Below are 23,326 nucleotides of genomic sequence, written 5' to 3' on the forward strand. Positions count from 1 at the left end.
CTGTGTTTTCCATCTTTTGTAGGCCACCTACCTTCCTTGCCCCACGGCCCCTTCCTCCATCTTCAAAGTCACGGACCTGGGGTTGAGTCTTTGCCACCTCTGACCCTCCCTTCTGATCCCTTCTTCCACTTTTAAGGACCCTTGTGAATACACTGGGCCCACCCAGACAATCCAAGATCATCTTATTTTAAGATTCTGCTGATTAGCAACCTAAATTCCATCTGTGAGCGTAATTCCCCTTTGCCATGTACCTAACATATGTACAGGCTCCAGGGATTGGAATGTAGGCACCTGTGAGGACCACAGGCCTTAACTTGCTAATTGTGGGTGAACTAAATCTCAGTTACAAATCTTTCGGAGTTATAAAACATCTAAGGCCATACCAAATGCTTAAAAGTTAGGAAAAATAACACCAATATTAGAGAAGAAAATGGAGTGACAAGCCATTTGGATATTATTAATGTGTTACGTACCTGTGTTAACACAAAACTACTGAATAACCAATAAATTCACATTCAGCTCTTTTCAGTTTTTAATAGTAGCTGTGTGTAAATCGAGCTTCAGTGCATTTTGAGAGCTTGCTAATGAACCAGCTCTTTTTTAGTTTTTGAACATACCAGTTACACTATTCCAGTCTTCTCAGATCCCTCAAAGACGATGGTAAGGGTTGCCACTCACTAATGGCCAGGGGGCAATAGACATAATCAGCAGTTGACACTTGTCTCCAAATGCAAGTCACAAATAAAACCGGCTACTGCTTTTAGAAAGGTGCCTAACACCCTGGTTCTTTGATTCCTGTTTCATGAAGAATTTCAGTAATTCATGTTTAAAGCAAGAGGGCACCTGAATGGGTGAGTTGAAACACAAATAGTAGGTCAGTAGCTAGAGTGTCTTAAAAAAATGAATTCACTGCTTCATCCCATAGGTAAATACTGCTTTCCCCTGGCTTAAATGTTTCAGCTCTAAGTGTTCTCACGTTTACATTCAACACTTTGTTTTGGAGCCATCATGACTTTTATAGTAAAATTATCTGGACGGTCTTTATCGATTATTTTTATTTTGTGCTGGAAAAGCATATCACATAGGAAATCTTAAACACCATCATCACAAAGATAGCAAAAACAATGTTGATAATTTACCACATGAAATTTTGGATTTTAAGGTGAAAAAAAGTTTTAGCCAAGTCATTCTGACGTACAGGGAATCTCTAGATAGCAGTTTTCAGTTCTTACTTTGTGCCTATTGTGCAGGCATTTGCTGGGTTCCTGAAATTCAGCGTGAGCAGTGCCCTTCACCTGCAGTCTCCCAGCACGTGCGGTGTGGTGCAGAAGGCAGATGATCACACCTGCATGAAAAATTGCAGCTACAAGAAGTAGCTTTAAAGCAGTAATTCTCAAAATTACGGTTTCAGGACTGCTTTACACGCTTAAAAATTATTGCAAACCCTAAAGAGATTTTGTTGTTTTGGACTGTGTCTATCCTTATATAGCATATTAGAAATTTAAATGTCAAAAATTTTAAAAATACGTGTTTAACAGTAATCCTGTTATGCATTAATAACATTTTTATGAAAAATAACTTCCAAGCTAAGTCAGTTTAGTTAAAGAGTAGAGTGATTATGTATTTGTACGTTTCCAATGTCTACTTAAGACAGCTGGATTCTCTTAACTGCTTCGGCATTTAATGTTCAGCAATCTGTCACTTTGTTTGAAATATATGAAGAAAATCTAACTTCACACGGATTTGCTGTTGGGCAAGGAAGTACTCTCTGTGGATCCCCTGAAGATATCTAGGGCCCCTCCTGGGTCTACACTTCGGGAAGTGCTGCTTTAAAGGAAGGCACACTATTATGAGAACACGTGGCCAAGTGTGTTTCGGCAAAGTTTCCTTGAAGCTTTTGTAGCCTCCCTAAAACAACTTTCTTGCCTTTATACATATAATACGTACCTTTAAAAGTCAGCTATCAAACGGAAGTTTTTTAGAGCCGTTACCTTTATGATCTCAGTAACTCCAAATTAATGTGAATGGTATGGACCAAAGCAAACTTAGGTCAAAGTTTTTCAGCATCTATTGGAGTTGCCTTGTGTGGTTTTTGTCAGAAAAAAAAAGAAACCTTTGAATCAATGCATAGACATCCTGCAATTATACCTTACATTGTATTTTGCTTACACACTGCCTAATGTTGATAAGAATAGTATGTCTGTAGTACGGCAATTTGTGTCCGATCGAAAGATGCCGGAGTTCTTAACTTGAGTTCTAGGGCATATAGGCAAGACTGTCTATAGCCTTCTGATTGCGATGGAGTGGCAAAAATAGTAAGAAAATTCAGCAAAGTTCTCCAGGGATAAACTGCTAACATAGTTTCTTTGTATAGACTGGAGTCTGCACAGGCAGGTTTTGCTCATTAATAGCATTGAGAAGTTACCTGTGCAGCAATCCTATCAGTATAGACTTCTCCATTTAGTAAAGAATTACAAACTTTTTCTCCACATGGCCCTATTCTGCCTGTTAGTGCTTTGTGGCAGTCATGCGTTGTCAGTGGCTTTCTTGGTGACAAAATTGTCATAAATATCAAACTCTGAAGATGTTAAGTAACAACAGGCAGTAACCACCTCCCACTCTGCAATGAGGGGTTTAAAATGCTCTTCACAATGACCTCAATAAGCAGTATTTGGGCAAAAAGGACTTTCTCAAATTACGCTTTTAATGGTACAGATAACATCAGAACAATAATTTTCGATGACATTACTCAGAACCTGTTTTATGCTCAGTTTTGGGACTGCAGACTTGAAAAGTTAAATGTGAATGAAGTTTAATTTTAAAATTTGATTAGTTACATAGTTTAAAAGGTCAAGTAATTCTGCAAGGTTTATAAACAAAGTCCAACAGCGTCTGCATTGGTCTTCTATCCAGAGGTGACTGCTTTCAGTTCTTCTAGATATTTCTTAGGATATTTGCCTTTATATTTGTAAGTGACATGTATACGTGGTTTTTTTTAAGTTATAAAAACTAATATCTATTGATAACTTAATCTGGAAGATAAGGATTTAACTTTCACCAGCCTGGCCTCCTTCCCTTCATCTTCCATCTTCCCACATTCATGCAGTAATTTAAGTCCATTTTCAGATTTCACATTATTGCAGCCATGTAGGAAATTCATAGCTGAGCCATGTAACAGAATATGGTTATATTTCCTTTCTTATATAATTTTACTTTTTCTTTTAGTTAATACTTTATGCTTTTCTGTTTTCTTGTACACATCACTAATTCATTCCCACCTAAATTATTTAAAAACAATTTGCCGATGAAGGGACTCTAAATGAACTAATGGAGTGAAAACTGAGGACTCAGATAAATTGGCTGTAGGAAACATGACCAAAATCTTTTCTTCAGCTGTGTTTTATAAGCTTATAAAAAAGATGTGTTAGCATTTAGACTATTTCAGGTAATAGTAATTTGCCAAAGAAATAACCATCAACTGCATTTACAATATATTTTATATACTAAAATCACTAGTTTTAGTTTGTTAACCTAATTTTGTTCATCACCATCATAAACATTGTATCCTTCCGATTTAATTAACTCAATTTTTTTGGAATCCTGAAAAAAGACATCTTTAATTTTGCCAACAAAACTTCTTTTAAAAATCTCTTGAGTAACGATATTTACATTTCGACCATATTCAAAGCCCCCTAAATAAAAAGTACCACCATAGTTTAGAGCAACAAATTTTCTATGTGGATCAATATCCTCAGAGAGAATTAGATTGTCATCTAGGTAGACCTTAATAAGAGTCTGATTTTGAGTTATAATTAAATGGTGCCATTGATTACAACAGAATGTGTCGTTGCTATAAATCATAGGTACAGAGATGCCTTCTCCTAAATTAACTGCTATTTTTAAGGTCTGATTATGGAGACCAATTGCCAGAAAATCATTTTCTTCATCTTGAGCTTTCCCTATCCATGCAATTAAACCTTCTGTTTCAGTAGTACTGAAATTGAAGGATACAGTAGTGAACTGAAGGTTTCTCATTCTGTAATCTGGATCAATGAACTTAATGTAAGAATTACTTACAAACTTTGCAGTTGAAAATGAAGTTTTGTTTTCACAGTACCTTCCCACCCAACCCAAAGTACATAAACAACTGTAAGAAAATGATTGGCCAGGGACACACAGAGACTGGTGGAGACAGAGATTACTCAAACAGTGCACAGACTGGTCGCATGTATTTCCAGCCCAGTGTGGCAAACATCTGCAAGAGAAAGTTGTGCCATTTACTATACATTCGCCTCTATTTTTGCACACACTGTACCCACAGGCTGTCCCATCACAGTCACCTACATTTGAGCCACCTTTTGCTCCTAATTCAGTTAACTGTAATTCTTGATGGTTTATAATAACTTCCCGGACACAACCTTGGAAACCTACAGGTTCATTTGCTGTTGCCATGGGATTAACAAGATTTAAGGATGACACTCCTCCAATATAGAAGTCAGTATTTGTATCCAGGTAACTCATTTTAGCAATGGCTTTTCCTGTTACATTGATCCCATCCAGATCCAGGTAGCCTTCTGCACCATCTCTTCCTGCTTTAATCACATGCCAGGTGCTTCCAGTAATGGTTACTTTTTGGAGTGTCTCTAGAATGATAGTTCTGTCACCAAGGTTGTAGCGAAGTTGAACAGAACCATTTGCTAAAGAGATACATAAAAAATCACCTGTTGAGAAAGAAAACCTTGTTTAATTAGAAGCAGAGAAATGTCAGTCCATTAACAACTAGCCCTTTCTGGTCACTGGAGTTTAAGTTTTAGTTTTGGGGAAAAGAAGGTTACAAATCTTGACCATAATTATGTTAGAAAGTTTTATTTCCAGTTACAGGTAAAAATGTACGTGTATTACCTTGACCCTGTTACAGTTCATCCTCTTACAGAAACTTGGTGCATGTTGTGTTTTCACGAACACTCCCCTGCCCTTGTCCACCTCATCTAGGTAACTGCTACCCATCTTTCAGGTCTCAGGTCACATGCCACTTCCTCAGAGAAGTCTTCCTTAATTCCCTAGAGTTGGTCAGGTTGTTGTTGTTGTTGTTGTTTTTTTTTAATAATTAGTGCTTTAATGGCACTAGATTTTTCTTCTTCATAATATCTAAAATCTCATTTTATCATTATATAGTCGTGTCAACAAATCTGAACAAATAGGATCCCGCATGTGTATGAAGTTGCAATGAGGCATTCAGAGGAATAGCAAACGCAACTCTGCATGCCTGAGAAAAGAATGTAGCCCTTCAAGATAAGATTACTTTAAGAAGGTAGCAAAGTATTTTACATAACAAATTTCCCTCAACACAGCATCTTCCCTTCCCCCTAATATTTCACAACCAGTAATTTTTTTTTCTTCCCTTTTCTTGTCCAGGGAGATTTCTTGACACGCTACTCTTCTTCCCTCCTCCTTCCGCAGTGCCACACTGCCTCACCTCCCTCCTGCACGGGGTGTCCTTTCCCCCCCTCTCCTTTGTGGTCCACACCAGACCATTCAGGTGGTCAGGAGACCTAGCAGCTCTCAGGTCGCACACCTCTCGCGTCCCCTTGGGAGAAGTGTACGAGCCCATGCAAAGTGTGGCTCTCTTGCTTTAATTATTCTCCTCACAGTGAATTTATAGTGAATATCATCTGTGTCATTACATCTGTGATGATTTGGTTAATAGCTGCCTCATCCACTAACTTACAAGTTTCGTGGGAAGAGGATCTGTGTTTGAGTTGGCCCAACAGTTCATCCCTGGCACCCGGCACAGTGTTGGGCACATAAGATGCTCAATAAGTAATTGTTGAGTTAAGAAATTCCTTTGTATACTTGTGGGATGAGGTGACCGAGTATATCTCAACAACTAGTTTTCGGCTGAAAGCAAAAAATAAAACATCTTTTTCCTATAATGCTGTGTAAATTAAAATTTTTTCCCAGTGAAAGGAAGAAATTTAGTTTATTCATATATTTTTCTAATACCATGTTAAGCCCAAAGAAAGAGAAACTGCATTACAAGCTTTTAGGTTATGTATGAAAAAATTAAATATAGATCAAAACATTTAAAAATTTTTATACCACAGGAACCTCGAACAATGAAATGATCGTAGGTTTTTAAAATTCATAGCACTCTAAATATACTTTATGGCCTGCGAGTAGACAGAAACCTCTCTCACAGTCATGGAAGTAGTTAACCTTGCTTGTGGTGTAGAGAGTCCTATGGTAAGTAATCTTAAAATGAAGAACTACATTGGAACATGAAGGATCTAAAAAATGATTAGGAAAGCTGAAGCTGCTGCGCTGTGACATCATTGGTCAAGTTGTCAGCCGGAAGGCAGAGCAAGGAGAGTGGCTTCTGCAAACAAAGGCGTGTCCTAACGGCTTGGCTTGTATGCCCCCATCTCCCCGTCTTCCCTTATTTATCTGAGCATGCTTTAACTTGACATTGTGGGTGACAAGGCTTTTTCAATACACGTTGATCTGTGAAGATTATAATCACATCAAGGTGAATTCAGGCTATGTGTAATTGACTTGTGCTTAACATAATATGGCTCATGTATCAAAAAAGCTTATTTTGAGGCATTAAATATTTAGCAGAAACAGATAAACGCGTGCCAGGGTTTATTTTCAATTTTTTTTCCCCTAAATCAAAGAACTAAAATCAACTAGCATAATTTTCAAGTTACCATTTTGTTTTAACTTTTACACTATATTAGATTATTCAGGTTATTAACCTCTAAGGAGACACAGAAATCTTATTAATTGAGAATTTGGTTTTCCATGTGTGAAAACCTAACTGGCTGCTGATACCCAAATTTGTGGGTTTTGATAGTGCGTATTAAGAGGGCAGTTTTTACTAATCACTCCTCTTAGCAGAGGATCAACTAGGAGCCTTGGTTAATGTTTACATCAGGCATAGCTCTCAGAGAAGGTACAAAGTACAGGGCTGTCACCCGTGTTTTAGGCAACCTTAGGTAAGTGAAACATACCACCTGATTACTAATAAACGTTTATGCCTTTCATCTGATAATTACTTTCAGGTTAATCTAAGTCTGAGGATGCAGAGCATAGATTTTTGATATTTTAAAGTTTTCATGCTTTTCTTACATAAGTGTTGAACGCAGCACCAATTATGTCATGAAACTAATCTATTTTCATCTTTGTAAACAGTGTCTAATAGCAGAAAAAAGGAAAGCCTCGACTGTAATGAACTGAAATACAAAGCCAGTTAATAACAGATGTAAGAAAACCTGCTCCTTCTCTCCTCTGTTTGCTAATGTATATGAGCTCTTTATTTTCTATACATAAACGTAACCATCCAGTGTACTGGTTATAAAATTAGAGCACATTCTTGGCCAGTCACAGTCCAGAATCTCTCTCGATTTCCTGCCCTTATCATAAAGGCTAACTTTGATTTTTTTATGAGCAATGTAACTTAAGCTGATTGTCTTTTAATGTCTCTTCATTTACAAATAGAAATTTTCTGTTTGTGCATGAGTCTCCCATTTGGCATTTTCACAGGGAGGTTTAAATTAGTCCTGAATTTAAAGCCAAATATCAAATCACGGGAGAACAAAACTCTTCTGAGATTTTTCTTTTTTCTTTGGGATTATTATCTTTTCTCCTTGAGATTATTTTGAAGGTATTTCACCAGTGCATTGAGGTGGAACCACTTTTGTCTAATCTTCTGATAGTCTTATTAATCAGTAGCATATTAAGACACAGATTGTGAAAAGCAGAACATAATTTTTGTTCGCTGTCAACATAAACTGATTCAATTATTTTTATCACCAAAATTGCATTTTCTGAGAAATGCCAAATGTAAAATTTAAAAATTATTTTGCAGTAAAAATGTATCTATATATGCAGATGTCTTTGTCAAAGTTCTGGAGAAAGATATGAACATGGAAATCAGGAGTAAGCAATAAAAACTCAAAAAGCAATTTTTCAAACTGGAGCATACTAAAATATTTTTATCCCATATTATTTTATGATAATTATACAACTTTTATAGTTAAAAACACTTTTATAAACTCATTTTGGAACGTGGATCCTAGGTTTAAAATTTAGATGACTGAATTAGAGAAAAATCTTTGGAGTTACAAATGTGAATGTATTTCTTGGGGATGTATCAGTCATGCCTTTCCTTTACCTTTTATATGCATATTTTTTCCCTTTTGACATAGGACAATTATGCACAACTCCAACCTTTTTTTTTTTTTTTTGATGGGATTGTTATAAAGTTGCGCCTATACTATATTTGGATTTTGCTAACTTTAATTCTAACAAAGCTCTTCGTAACATTCATGTGTAGGAATCGCCTCATAAACACATTTGCAGTGACAAAAGAACATAAAAGATCAAGTGTTTACACGTTTTGTAGGCTAGGTAACTTAAAAAAAAAACTCCATGACACATTCCTTAATCGACTATTAGGAATTCATTAGGATTCTTTCTCCCCCTGCAAAGATCTTGCCAACTTTACCTGATTGTGCTTTTAAGTGTTGTGCAACGTAAAAGAGGATGCCATCCGCTGCAAGAGGCTGAAACTGCAACTGGATATGTGTCTTTTTTCGAATATGAAAGGAAGCAAAAGACATCCAGGATAATTCATGGCTTTTGAAAGACGGATCACTTATGGACAAAGCTAAAAACAAAAACAAAAACAAAACAGGGAAACTGAGTTGCAAAAAACAGTATTGCTCATAAATAATCATATAAACTCGTAGTTTTGTCATTTAAGAACTTACCTTATCGTCCAAGAGTCGCTCCTAGCTGAACACAGTGTACCTTGGTGACTCTGTTCTAATCCCACTAACTAGAGGCTTGCTGTAATGCGGTCAATTATTGAAGAGCCTCCTGCGCTCCTTCTGGCCGGTACTGTGTGCACACACCCTGTGCTCTGGGTTCCATTATAGGGAGAGATCAGATGCATAGATTCTGAGAATTTCTCATGCTTATCTCAAGAATGTGAGATTCTTGGGAAAGTCTTACATTAAAAATGCTTTTTAAAAGATGGTTCATATAGTGGAAGACAGAAGGCATCACTATAAATTATTCAGTTTCTTTATTTCTGATTAAAATATAGAGTATAATCAAGTCAAGATATATTTTAAGTGACTATTTAGATGGACCATCAAGTATCCTTCGTGTCAGGAGACTAAGTAGCTTGAACATCTGCCTGTTTTACCCCAAATGCCAGTGAGCGCGTGGTTTCTTTACCTTATTGGACGAGAGAAGTGAGTGGAAGGAAAATTGCACTACGAAGTGAAAGAATGGAGGTAAAAATGGAAACATTTTCAATATTTCCTAGGCTAAAAGTTAAAAACACGTATTAGGGAATCTCACTTGGATAAAAGTCAATGATGTGCAATAGCTAGAATTTAGTTAGCATAAAACTATTTCAAGAAAAAAGCAATTTACCAATAATGTGGGGAAAAATAAGAGGAAAGATTTTATGATTCAGAAAAGGTTACATGTGTGGTTGTAAATCATAAATTCTAACAGGGAAGACAGCTGTAACACAGAAGAAAAGAATAAGTGAATAAGATTTGAGTGTATGAGAAAAGAAACTGAACTTATTGTCTGCCTCACAAAATAACTGTAAACCAGAATTCTGCCAAAATAGAATTTTTACTGACTTTTCTGGATTGCAAAATACTGCACCCTAATTTAACCTGTTATGATTTCTTTTTAAATTAAGATCAATAGTCCTTGTGAAGTATCTAGCCCAGGGCTATCTTTGCATCAATTTAATTTTTAAAGCTGGTTTAGGGCCCTTGGTTGGTTAAGAAGCGCGCACCCGAGCTAGTTTCTGGGCTGGGCGGTGTGAGCACGGTGGATTCCTGCACGTTTGGAACTAGGCTCAGGCATGTTGAATCACGTTTGGTGACTGTGCCCCTTGAAGCCACTGGATTCAAGCGGTTTGTAGACATCACTGACCACAGCCCAACACCTCCGTGGAATTCCAAAGGAGTGTGGGGCAGGGCCTCAGTGAAAACAAAACATGCCAGTTAGGACCCTTCCTCCTCTTGTCTTTACGTGGATTTTTCTTTCTATCAGTTACAAGTGAATATTTGAAGGGACTTGGAAGGTAACTTCTTCCCCATCAGTCAGACATTTAAGCGTAAGGGATAGATGAAATCAGTTTTCACTACTTGAGTTACAATGCTGGGATGGAAAATTTCCCCCAGCTCTCCTCTGCTCAGATGTACGCACACACTTTAAAATACTTAAGGCTATTTGAAATCCTGGGACAAGGACATTTGATTAACCTGTTTTGCATACCTTAGACCGCACAAGTTTCCACTTACTTCACGGGACTGCTGGTTTTTATATTGTGCGTATGAAACAGAAGCAGTACGATGTCATGGGAACTCACTGGCTTGGCAGTGTGACGACTTAGCCCCTCTATCCTGCTCTTTCCTAATTTTGATTTTTTACTTCTTTCAAGGTAAGAGTTGAGGTTAAGCAATTTTTAAGGCTCTTCTCAACCCTGCCATTTCACAAGTCATTTAAAGGCAAATTTCAGTTTTGAAGTTATTTGGCTTGTGATGATTACATGGCCCCTTTATTAGGCCTTCTTAGACAATTGGAGTGTGACAGCACATTGATACGTACGTTGCCTGTACACTGTCAGTTCCTAGGCTGTATTTACATAAGGAATGGCTGTAATGAGAGGCTGCTAAAATCTAGAGACAGAGTGTTTTAAATTTGTTGATGATCTACTGTGATCTTATATTTGTTATATTTATTAAGAAACTAGTAAGGACCTGCTAATAATTGGATTGAGAGACAGGAGACTTGATTCTGAGACTTTAGGCATATCATTTAATTTCCCTGAACATTAGTTCTCTCACTTACCAATTGATACTGTTAGACTAGAAGATGATTGGTAGTGTCCTATGATTCTACACCCCTGCCTGGAACTCCTTATACCAAAATATGTATTTAATTCATGATACAGTTGAATTACTTTATTAAGAATGTCGGTCTGAGTTCTGGATCTTGAGAACAAGAAGAGAAAATAAGACTCTGTATTTTATAACACTTTACGCTCAGTAGAGAACTTTTGCATACCCTGCTTCATGTGAATTCTGTTAGGTAGGCAAGATGGCACTTACTATATTAGTGAGAGTCCTGGCAGTGAACAGAGAGCACACAGGGAGGGGCATTTAAAAAGAATGGGATAAAAGAGCTATTTATAAAGGTGTGAGTAGGGTGGAGGGAAACTGCAGGAAATAGAGTGTCACCTGGGGTTGGTCTCATTGGGGAGCTGTTTTCACTCCTAGGCCTGAAGTTAAAGAAAGCAAGGGCCTTGATGGAATAAAAGTTATGTTTTAAGGCAAGACAAGAAAAAATTAAACAACATTCTCTGTGTGTTTGTCTGGGCCTCCTCCCTCCCTCCCCCCACCCTATGCAGTGTGCACCCGCATCACACGTTAACCCGAGCTCCTCAAATGTGGGAATGCCAGCTCCCCTGCAAAGACCAGTTTTTACATTTCTCCTGACACTAGCAATGCAACCTCTTACAGAATAGGGTTCTTTCCCAGCTCTGAAGGGGGTTGTGGTGACTCCCCGCTCACTCTGTACTTGGTGAACTTTATACAAAGTATCAATGTGTCATTTTGATGGACGATCCTTTGTCTTGAAAACGTATATGGCTGTGCCTTCAGCTTCTAACAGGCTGAACAGTGCTCACAGCTTTCTGAGAGTCTGCCTCCCGGGTTATAATCCTCAGTTTGGCTGGAATAAATTTCCCTTTTTCTTCTTAACTTGATAGTTAATTGAATTTTCATCGACAGCCTTCTGACAGAAGCTGTGCCCTTGGGTAAAGGTAAATCTTGTTTTGGCCTCGTGGTGAGGAGCCTTGGGGAATAAGCACTCTGTCTAACTCTCCTCCTGTCCTCGCATCACCTGCTGGTGACTTCTCTTGGGCAAACTCAGCTGCAACGTACTGGAGAAGGCACTAGAGGGCAGGGTCGAGGTGGGTGGGGAGTGGAGTGGGGGAGGGTGGGGCAGGTGGAAAACAGTCGGCATACTTAATGTTGCCTGTTTACAAATAATGAAATCGAAGCTCAGAGACTTAAACGATGCAGCAGAAACGGAATTACTAGTTACCAGAAGCATCAGGACTTAAGTTCAAGTGTTCTGACTCATGCTTACAGTCTTCACAGGCCTCCTATTTTCTCAGCATGAAATTAAAATTCTTTATCATGGTTTCCACGGCTCTGCAAGATCTGGCTTCTGCTTGCCTTTCCAAATGCATCTTGCAATACCACCTCCTATCCTGGGAGTCGTGGCTGCCTGTCTCTCCCGAGACGTGTAACATCATTTTCCTGCTTCCGGGTTTGCCTCTGCCCAGAGGGCTCACCCCCTTGCCGTCACGTGCGGGGGAGTCTCATTACATGACAGCGTAGGTGTCACTACTCACAGAGGCCTCCCTGACCATCCCAACTAGAGTGCTGAAAGTCACTCTTCCAGTGACTTTCCACCTCCTCCTCTTGATTTCCTTCATGGCGTTGACTCAATCCGTGCTTTTCCTCATTGGTTGGTGTACCTGTCGTCTGCCTGCCTCGTCCCAGGATGTAACTTCTATGAAAGCGGGGCACCTGTCTGTCTTGTTAAGGCAGTCTTTCTAACACGTGGTCTGGAACTGGTAAACAATCTTAATGAATTAGTGAATGATTCGTACTGCCAAGCGTTACCGCCAGGGGAGGCGACAAGAACAAAGAATGCTAATGCTAGGCAGTGTTTTGAGGCAGACACCCTTTCACCATCCCTGCCCCCCACGCTTCATCAGGTGTGCCAGTCAATTATGCGCTGATTTCTTGTCGTTCAGAGATTATAAATATCAGTTTTGATTCTTCTTGGGGGTGGGGCTTATTTACAGTAAAGATGATCATAAAACTAGGTAGGTAGGACAGCTGTAAATTGAGTTCTATGTATAAACTAATTTTCTCTCTGAGATTTTAGGTTTCTTGGGATGGGGAAATAGAAGAGGCAGAAGGGGAAAAGACGACATATATGTTAGGGATTTTCAAGTTTAAGGATATTGGTATTGAATTTCTTGGTAATTTATATACCAGTTTATAACTACAATAGAGGTGAATTGAACCCCAGGAATTTTTTCTGCATTCTAGGTGCCTATAAATTGATCAACTGAGTAGAAATTATGATTGCATATTACAGATAGCTGCTGGTTATGATGCAGCTGAGAACAGTTCTCTGGAAATAAGAAACAAGCAGCTATTGACAAAACACAGGAGCACACCGCTGCCTGGTTTCAGTGGCCTGGTTGCTATCTGTTCTGTTTTTGTTTTTTAAATTAAATTTCAGTACTGTAGCTACTACGTTGGAAAGTTGCAAAGTCAGTGGGTCAATGGAGATAAAGAAAACAGACCTTGTGTAGGCAAAGTTTAATTCTGCCATTTCTCATCAACCTCTTTCTTCATTGTTTTTACTTTACCACAAATACAGTTTATAGTTCTTAAAATCAACTTTACTATACAAATTACTATAGAAAAATAACTTTCAACTGGGAATCTAAAAGTAGAGACCCATCTCCGACATAACACTTTTTTCCGTCAAAACAACTGTTTATGATACAATTTTCTATGGCTTTTTACAAAGAATCAAATTATTTTATAGCATAGCAGGGTGTATCTAGTCAATTTTTGTTCAGAATTCTATGAGGGTGATCCAATTTTTCTGGCATCTTTTATCAAACTTCCTAAACTCTCTATGAAATAATTTCATTTATCTACCTCCCTACCTATGTATTTTCTCTGCCATCTCTTTGTATAATCTACTTATGTATATGCTGTCATATAATATATATTTATATACATGCTATCATATGTTATATATATTACATACACACACCCAAACAAACTTTAGGTTAACCCCCTCGGCTTTCATTGCTTGATCTTTTAAGCTGCAAAACTCTGGCTTGCCCTATTGTTACAAACGGTAGCCCTGACATTTACTTGCTCTGTTCTTTCTTTCAGTTTCTAGCAGCTACTGGTTTGCGAGTAAAAGAGGGGCACCATCTTGGTAAAGTTTTGAGCACTTTGCTATTCACTAAAGTCAAGAACTCCTTCTTGAAAATGACCACAATTTGTTTCATTTTTGTTTTTAGGGACAAGTCATTAGGTCTATTTACTTATTTACTATTAGTTTTTTTTTAATGGAGGTACTGGGGATGGAACGCAGGATCTCGTGCGTGCTAAGCATATGCTCTACCATTTGAGTACACCCTCTCCCCACAATTTGTTCTTGTTATTTTAGAACCGTTCAGTGAAATGTTACAGCAGGCACTCTCCCTCTGCACTGTATGGTGAGGACTGGAGATTCACCAACAATGGACACAAACGGGCGTGGGCACTGCCCTCGGTTCTCTGAAAGCGGGTCAGGGAAGTCTTCCCTAAAGAAGTAACGTCTGAGTCAAAATCTGAAGGATGGAGAAGTGTTAGCTGGATGTTGAGGGGAAGATGAGAGCATTTTAGGCCAGGAAAAGTGTGTGTAAAATCCAGATTCCAGGAAACAGTGTAGCATATTCCAGGACCCAAGAAAGGCCATTTTTAAAGAGCAGGATCTGTCTTAATGTCATTTGAAAGAGACTGATTCCTGTAGGTCAGACACAGAACTCCATCCCGTTATCACATGGTCACCCTTCTGACATGATGACACATTGCTTTCACTGCATCACTAGTATTATAACCTTCAAATCTCCTCCATTTATCAACACTTTTGACTTTTGGAGGAGAGTTAAACACACATAGAATCTCAGTGAATGTAGGATTAAAAATGTTTGCATTAAGGTATTTGATAAAGCGATCTGAAGAAGATTAAATTACGATATGTATGAATGCGCTATTACAACAACCCTCACAAATTACCAAAGGTGTACATAACACAGTTGAAGACTGGGCTCCTGTACTTCTGCCTCAGCCTCTGTTCCTAAAGAGGGGAAGGAGAGGCAAAGGCTTTATCTTCTGGGTGGATGGGGAGGTGGGATGAAGAAACAGTAGATCACCCAGAGCCAGGAAGTCAGGAGATGGCAGGTGCATCCTCACGTCCCCATATTTTTCTGGCTTAATTTCTCCAGATTCCTTAACTGCAAGTTTCCTGGGTTCCCTGCCACCCTATCCTGAAAGTCCTAGCCAGCCCCAAGACCCACAATCATCTCTTGGTACTGAAGCTGGAGAGGGCAACGCTGCCAGGGGGCTGCAGACTGAAGCAGGAGCAGGACCGTGTGGCTGGTGCTGTGATATTTAGAACTACATTTAGATACGACGATGTGTTGATTTATTGAAGACGTATAACCTGAGACATTAGGCAGCATACGCTTTCCTAATTTTCTCCATAGCCCCTTTTCCAGTGCCCCCCCCTCGACCTGTGTGGTCATTGTTCACTCTTGCTCTAGGGGTTCGTAGAGCTTAAGCAGAGGATTCCGGTGTGACGGAGGAGGTTTAAAGGTGGCTGCCTCCCACTAGCCTTCCCATCAATCTCGCCTGTAAGAGGAGGGCTAGGGTAGGGGAGGTGGTCGGAGAAGTTATAGGAGGAGGTAAAAGCACGGTCTTGCTTGGGGGTGACGGGCAGTACAGAGCCACATTCCTTCTCCTGTCCATGAAGACGAGTTTGTGCTGTTGGCTGCAAGAAGGACAGCAGGGGAATGACTTTGGTCCAGCTCTATTTGGGAGGGAGAGGGCAAGACCTCCATGCTCCACCCACGCCCTCCCACCCAGCAGTGTGTGTGATGTGGAGGAAGTCCCGAAGGCCTTAGGCAAGCTGGGGTTAAAGGAGAGGAAGCAGACCTAGAGGCATCCTTAGCACCAGCTGCAGCCCATGTGGGGAGCACTCAGGAGACTGGGCTCCCTCAGACGCAAATTCCATGATCTGCCCCAGCGGTAAGGTACAGGGAAGAAAGTAAGCTGATGAGACCTAGAAAACTGAAAGCTCCTCGTTGTTCCCCTGGACTCGGGGCCATTTCACCCCTGAAAGTCTCTTCTTTTGCACTGGAGCTTATGTATCTGCCTTGTGACACTCTGGAAGGTTTTAGTCAAGTGGAAGATACAGAGGGAGAAGCTTAAAGATGGAGCCTTGTTCCTGAATTGAGTCACAAACCTAAACTCACTTGATTGGATTGCCTTTAGCACAAAACATCTACAACAAGACAGGGTGATTAGAGTTAGTAAATTAAAGCAATTCTAAAACTACAGCTGTATTTTTGTACTACTGAATTTCCGTACTATCCTGTCTGTGAAATATAACGTCAAATATACAGGGCAGAGAAGAGAGTGGACTCTTATTATTACACACATTTCATTTTACTTTCCCCAAAGGAAGCTGACTCAGTTAAACCTGTGGACGGCATGAGCCGAGGTTCTGCCTCACCTTGTTCACAGTAGACTCCAGTGGTCCCCAGAGGACAGTAACAGGTGTATCCACGAGGCAACGGCACACAGGTAGCTCCTTGGCTGCAGTGGTGTGGAGGGGCATGCTCAGGGTCACAGGTGGAAACGGTCTCCGTGCAGAGTGCTCCCTTCCAGCCGCTAGGGCAGTTACAGCTGCAGGTTAAGAAAGAAGGCAGCAGGATTTGAGCACTTGAGCAGAGATGGATAAGGCACTTGTGTATCATCCTGATGGTAGCTTGGCAGTTATGACTGAGGTTCCAAGACAGAAAAGATTTTGTATATGAAAGCAAATTGTGGTGCAAACTACCAAGATTCAAACTGTCAAAGGAAAGACCTAATAAGTGGCTATGGGATTACTGGACTCCCCATCAAAACCAGACAGCTACACGTAAAAGAGTGAAATTAGAACGTTCCCTCACACCATATGCAAAAATAAACTTAAAATGGATTAAAGACCTACATATAAGATGTGAAACCATAAAACTCCTAGAAAAGAACACAGGCAGAATACTCTTTGACATAAATTGCAGCAATAATTTTTTGGATCATTCTCCTAAGACAAAAGAAATAAAAGCAAAAATAAACAAATGGGACCTAATTAAACATAAGAGCTTTTGCATATTAAAAGGAAACCACAGACAAAAGTGAAAAGACAACCCATGAAATGAGAGAAAATACATGCAAATGATATGATCAACAAGGGGTTAATATTCATAGCATATAAACAGCTCACACAGCTCAACATCAAAAACACAAATGACCCAATTTTAAAAAATGGGCAAAAGACCTAAATAGACATTTTTCCAAAGAAGACATACAGATGGCTAACAGGCACATGAAAAGATGCTCCACGTCACTAATTATTAGAGAAATGCAAATCAAAACCACGAGGTGTCACCTTACACCTGTCAGAATGGCTGTCACCAAAGACAACACAAATAACAAATGTAGGTGAGCGTGTGGAGAAAAGGGAACCCTGTGCACTGTTGCTGGGAATGTAAACTGGCGCGGCCCCTATGGAAACCAGTATGGAGGGTCCTCAAAAAACTAAACATAGGACTACTGTATGATCTGGCAATCCCACTGCTGCATATACATATATCAGGAAAAAATAAAAACACTAATTCAAAAAGATGCATGCACCCCAGTGTTCATAGCAGCACTACTTAATAATAGCCTAGATGTGGAAGCAACCCAAGTGTCCACCAACAGATGAATGGATAAATAAGGCATGGCATATATATAATGGAATATGAAAGCCATAAAAAGAATAAAATTCTGCCATTTGCAGCCATGTTGATGGACCTAGAGAATATTATGCGTAGTGAAATAAGTCAGACAAAGACAAATACTGCATGATGAGATAACTTATATGGAATCTAAAAAGCAATACAAATGAATCTATATACAAAAAACAGAAGCAGACTCACAGACACAGAAAACAAACTAGTGGTTGCCAGTGGGGAGAGGAAAGGAGGGAGGGAGAACATAGGGGTATAGGATTGACAGATATCTATTTTATAGATAAGCAAAAAGGATATATTGTATAGCACAGGGAATGTTTTGTAATAACGTAAAAAAATCTTTTTAAAGTTTTTTTCTTTTTTGGGGGGGATAATTACATTTATTCGTTTATCTTTTAATGTAGATACTGGGGATTGAACCCAGGACCTCTTGCATGCTAAGGACACACTCTACTACTGAGCTATACCCTCCCCACTTCTTGTAATAGCTTTTAATAGAGCATAACCTATAAAAATACTGAATCACTATGCTGTACACCTGAAACTAATATACTGTTTTGTAAGTCACCTATACTTCAGTAAAAAACAAGAAAGAAAAGGATGACTTCTCCTAAGAGGGTTTAAAAAGAGAGTGAGAAATGAAAGAAATCTACTTTATGATACCCCCACGGGTCCTGGTCACACTTCTCTTGATTCGTTACAGCGTCCTTACTGGTAAACCGTGGACGCAGGTGACCGTGACAGCACTGTGGTTGTCAAACGGCATCACCAATAGTACAATTTCTAACGTGAACAAGTAAAGACGAGGCAGGTAGAAAACAGAAATATCTTTAACTCTGTTTTCTTTGGGCTGGAAGAATCCTCGCAGCTTCTGAGTGTGACAGGTGGTTCATACCGTCCCCTCTAGATGGACTAACCTGTATGATGTATCACATGCCTGGTAGAGGGGGTGGTTAGGCCAATGAGCACACCTTCTGCGAACATTATTAACAACCTTATCATTTTACAGAAACAACAGGTAAGAGAGTCATAAAGTTGAGATTAAACAAGAAGAGAATGAGAATCACTTGGAACCTCTGACTGCGGGAGGTGCTATCTTTTGCACGAGCAGGTACCTTTCCACTACTTCTTCTAAGCAAACTTTAATGTTGAAAACGTCTTACATGGTGTTTTACATCCTTTTCATTTAAAAGCATTTTATTGTGAAACATGCCCACAGCACATAATGTACAAAGTGAGCATCTTTGAACCCACCACCTGAAGAAGCAGAGAATTACCAGGACCTTGAAGGCCACGTGTGTTCCTGCCCTGATACCCTCCTGTGTCTTCTCTGGGAGAGTTGAAATTTGAGATAATCACTCCTTGATTTTCTTTAGAGTTTTAGTTTTAAGTTGTGTCTGTCTTTAAAACTGGTATAAATGTAATGACATTGTATACATTCTTCCGTGACTGCCTTTCACGCGGGATTTTATGTCTGGGATTCACCTGTGTTGGTGCATGCAGTGGTTGCATTAACTGTCAGCGCTACACAACGTGATGAACACAAGTTCTTATCTTTGTGTAGTCAAAATTTCAGTATTTTCTTCTGTGGTTTGCATTTTTTGTGACATATTTAAGAAATTTTTCCTTATTCTGAGATTAAAAAAAATACATATTTTATTAAAGTAAGATCAGTTACAATGTGTCAATTTCTGGTGTATAGCATAATGTCCCAGTCATGCATATACATACATATATTTGTCTTCATATTCTTTTTCATTATAGATTATTACAAGATATTGAATATAGTTCCCTGTGCCATACAGAAGAAGTTTAATTTTTATCTATTTTATATATAGTAGTAAATATTTGCAAATCTCAAACTCCTAATTTATCCCTCCCTACCCCCTTTCCCCGGGGTAACCATAAGTTTGTTTACTATGTCTGCCAGTCTGTTTTTGTTTTGTAGATGAGTTCGTCAGTCCGCACCCCCCCTTTTTTTTTAGATTCCACATATGAGTGAAACCATATGGTATTTTTCTTTCTCTTTCTGGCTTACTTAACTTAGAGTGACGATCTCTAGGTCCATCCATGTTGCAGCAAATGGCATTATTTTATTCTTTTTTATGGCTGCTGAGCTCTTCGAAGGAACTAAGGTCCCCACCCAAGTGGAGGATGGCAGCCTCAGGCTGAGCACAAGATTCTGAAAACATCTCTCTGTTACCTCCCCACCAACCAATCAGAGGAGGGTCATGCACGCTCCCTGAAGCCCTTCCCCCAAATTTTGCCTATAAAACTCTTCCCCCCAAACCACTGGGGAGTTTGTTTGGGCTTTTTGAGCACAAGCCACCTGTTCTCCTTGCTTGGTCTATGTAATAAAGCTTTCTCTGCTCCAAACGCTGACATTTCTGTTTGTCTGGCCTCACTGTGCATTGGACACATGAATTTGGGTTCAACAACATCCATACAGGGCGCTGTATGTTCCAAGATAAACAGGTGTGGCTTTTAAATGGAAACGTGTAGGGTCTTCATTCCAAATGGATGAGGAGGAGTTGGGAAGCCTCTCCTATCTGCACCTTCAACTTCACATGCCTTCTTCCTGCTACTTCTCATTCTTAGTGATTACATTCTTTATTATTAGCAGTTTATTTATTATCACATTAAAAAGTAACAAAAATACCTGGTAAGTCACCTGCAGAATGACCAAATTTTCTCCCATAAAATGAGGTAAATTCCTGCTTCTAACTAATTAAGCTTAGTTGTGGGAAAATTAGAATGCATAGTTGTAAAGCAAGTAAAAGGTTTTATTAAAAATCGTAAAGAAGTAAAAATAAAATCATAAATGGTAAAGCTAATGCTAAAAAGAACTTCCTGTGATGGTGACATCCTATGCCTCAGGCTTTGTTCTTAGCACTTCCATGGACTTGGTCAAGTCACACATTTTTTTTTCCCTGAAAAATTTCCATAAAATTCAGCTAGTACTTTTAACTTATTATTAAGTGCATTAGGTGTCTTGGATCCCAGAACACAGCAAGCCTTTTCATACCTGGTTGGGATTAACTTAAACTTGACTCCCCACTAACCCTCCTCCCACAATCTCATATTCAACAGGTCACAAAACACCATGAATATTTCTCTGTAATATGTTTTAAACTGATCTTTAATTTCCTCTTCTATGGATATTTCTTAAAACTAGGCCCTTTTTCGTGTGCTTAGATTTCCAAAACTGCCTCCTAGGAATCCTGCAGTATACCCATCCTGCAGAGGGACGCTGAGATAGCTTGCAAACATCTGTCTTCACCATGGCTCTTTCCTGGTCAGGAGCTGTGTCTCCTTCCGGTGTTTTCTCACCAGCCCGAGGGACAGCGGTTAGCGGTTCTTTGAACTTTGCACTTTGCTTTTGATCATGTTCTGGGGAGGAGGTGCAGGGCAATTGCTCAGGGCTTTTAACACTTCACTGGCGAGAGGGCTGCCTCACCCCTGTCTTCCAGAGGAGACTCTGACACCCCACTTCCTCACCTGCCTTTCCGTGAGCCAGTGTCAGCAGTGAATCGTACCTTCCCACATATTCTGGGGGGGAGATTTTGACAAATCACTTTTCTAGCTGTCCCACCCACGTATGAGACATAGGATATTTATGAAGAGCTGGAGTGTAAAAAGCTGAAGCAGAGAGCTTACCCCTCTTCACTTGTCGTCTGCCCAGAGCCCTCTGTGTACTACTGCTGCACAGAGGACGTGCTGGACGAAGTAGCTTGAGTTATCAGACAGCATTCCTTTGTTTTTTCCTCCCCACTCCACAGGGCCACATTTTGGTTCATGTTAAAGCAGTTCAGATGTCAAATTGTGCAGCTTTGCTGGGGTCCACCCAGAGAAGATCCTTTCTAAAGGCGCCCAGACCCAAACAGAAAAGCAAATCACAAATGAAAGCCCTTGTAAACCCTTGCATGGTGAACCTTTCTGGCAACACTCTAGATGCTGTGAATTTCAGATAGTGTCTTTCTCCTGGTGCCTGGAAGGAGATGTAGTGATTCACTTTCATTATTGAAAAGACAGCACACGAGCTACACTGATCCTCTTCTGTTTGCCTCGATCCGTCCGCCAGTCACCTAGCGCGTCTGCATAAACACACTTTCAGTGCGAGCGTCAGCGCGTGTTCCTAGTTTGTGCGAGTGCAGTGCCGGTGAGAACGCAGACACCCAGCTCCCTTCCTTCCCGATAACGTCACACTTACTATACAGTCGCCCCGCTCTCCACGCACGTCCCGCCGTTGCCACATTGCATCAGGCTACAAGGAGAAGCATCGCACTGGCCGACGCTGCGCCCAGCACTCGGGTGGCCCTCGGGACTCCCCAGGCTTCTGAAATGGCCCTTCTTCTTAGTGCGAACTTGAATAGTAAATATACAGCCTTGAAAAGAGGCAAAATACTTCATATTTAAAAATGGAAGAAACAGATAAAACAAGACAATTACTTTTCATTTTTAAATTAACATTTTCAACATAAAGTAATACATACTAAAAAAAAAATTAGTAACACAGAAAGAAAAATAAAAAATCATCTACAAATTCACCACTCCAGAGAAAGCAATTATTAACATTTTGAGACATATAGAGTATATTTCTATGCTTAGTTGTATTTTCCTTTAAACAAAAGTAGAATCCTACATTAAACTAAATAATATATATTATACCAAAACTTTGTATAGCATAAATGCCATTAACTCTTTTCTGATAGCATTAATGGTTTTTAAATGATGGCATAATATTCTCTTATCTCAGAATATATTTAATCAACCTTCAATTATTGACTTATTTCTATTTCTTGTTATTAAACATAATCCTCTAATAAATATCGATATATGTGTATCTTTGTACATTTGCTAATTGTTTTCTTAGCATAAATTTAAAGAAGTAAAACTATCAGGGTAAAAGCTATGGATGCTGCGAAGGGCGCCCAAATGTCAGAGATGCTTCCTGCAGTTATGCCGGCCCCACCACGCACGGGGGCGCCTGCTTCTTCACAGACGCCGTGACGTGAGAGATTATCATCTGTTTCATTTTAAAGGAAACAATTAAATGCCCTTTTGCAGTTTTTAATCGGGCTTGAAAGTCTTTTTTTTTTTTTTTAACATTTTTTATTGATTTATAATCATTTTACAATGTTGTGTCAAATTCCAGTGTAGAGCACAATTTTTCAGTTATACATGAACATACATATATTCATTGTCACATTTTTTTCGCTGTCATCCACCACAAGTTCTTGTATATATTTCCCTGTGCTATACAGTATAATCTTATCTGTTCTGCATCTGCCTGTCAGTGTCTACAAATTTTGAACTCCCAGTCTGTCCCTTCCCACCCTTCTCCTCCTTGGCAACCACAAGTTTGTATTCTATGTCTATGAGTCTGTTTTGGTTTTGTATTTACGTTCATTTTTTGGGAAAATCTTTTAAGGAATTTGTTAGTCATTTGTAATTTCCCCCTTTCAGTTGCTTATTAGGTACTGTCCTTCTCCGCTTACCTTTTTGTCTATACCCTTTTTAACATTTATTTGAAAAACCTCTTTATAGAATGAGCACGTTAGCTATTGGTCATATATCGTAAATAGTTTCTCCAGTTTAATATCTGCTATTTAATTTTGCTTAAGATGAATTCTTTCATTTTTA

General features: G+C 39.4%; 1 protein-coding gene and 1 long non-coding RNA gene across 2 annotated transcripts in view; one reads left to right on the forward strand and one right to left on the reverse strand.

The window, feature by feature from the left end:
• Positions 1-2,683: 2,683 nt before the first annotated feature.
• The window catches only part of EYS (eyes shut homolog), a 1,185,464-nt gene continuing 1,164,821 nt past the window's right edge, over positions 2,684-23,326 (reverse strand). The window contains 4 exon segments of the mRNA XM_010967844.3: positions 2,684-4,721; positions 8,507-8,668; positions 16,420-16,592; positions 21,894-22,068. Of these exon segments, the coding sequence (XP_010966146.2) occupies positions 3,532-4,721; positions 8,507-8,668; positions 16,420-16,592; positions 21,894-22,068 (1,700 nt within the window). The 3' untranslated portion in view covers positions 2,684-3,531.
• Positions 4,718-21,900, forward strand: LOC141578392 (uncharacterized). The gene is made up of 3 exons (XR_012508769.1): positions 4,718-6,995; positions 18,693-18,794; positions 18,903-21,900. It is a non-coding gene; the product is annotated as an uncharacterized LOC141578392 (long non-coding RNA).

This window comes from Camelus bactrianus, chromosome 8, assembly GCF_048773025.1.
Source record: "Camelus bactrianus isolate YW-2024 breed Bactrian camel chromosome 8, ASM4877302v1, whole genome shotgun sequence".
In the NCBI taxonomy this organism is placed as follows: domain Eukaryota; kingdom Metazoa; phylum Chordata; class Mammalia; order Artiodactyla; family Camelidae; genus Camelus; species Camelus bactrianus.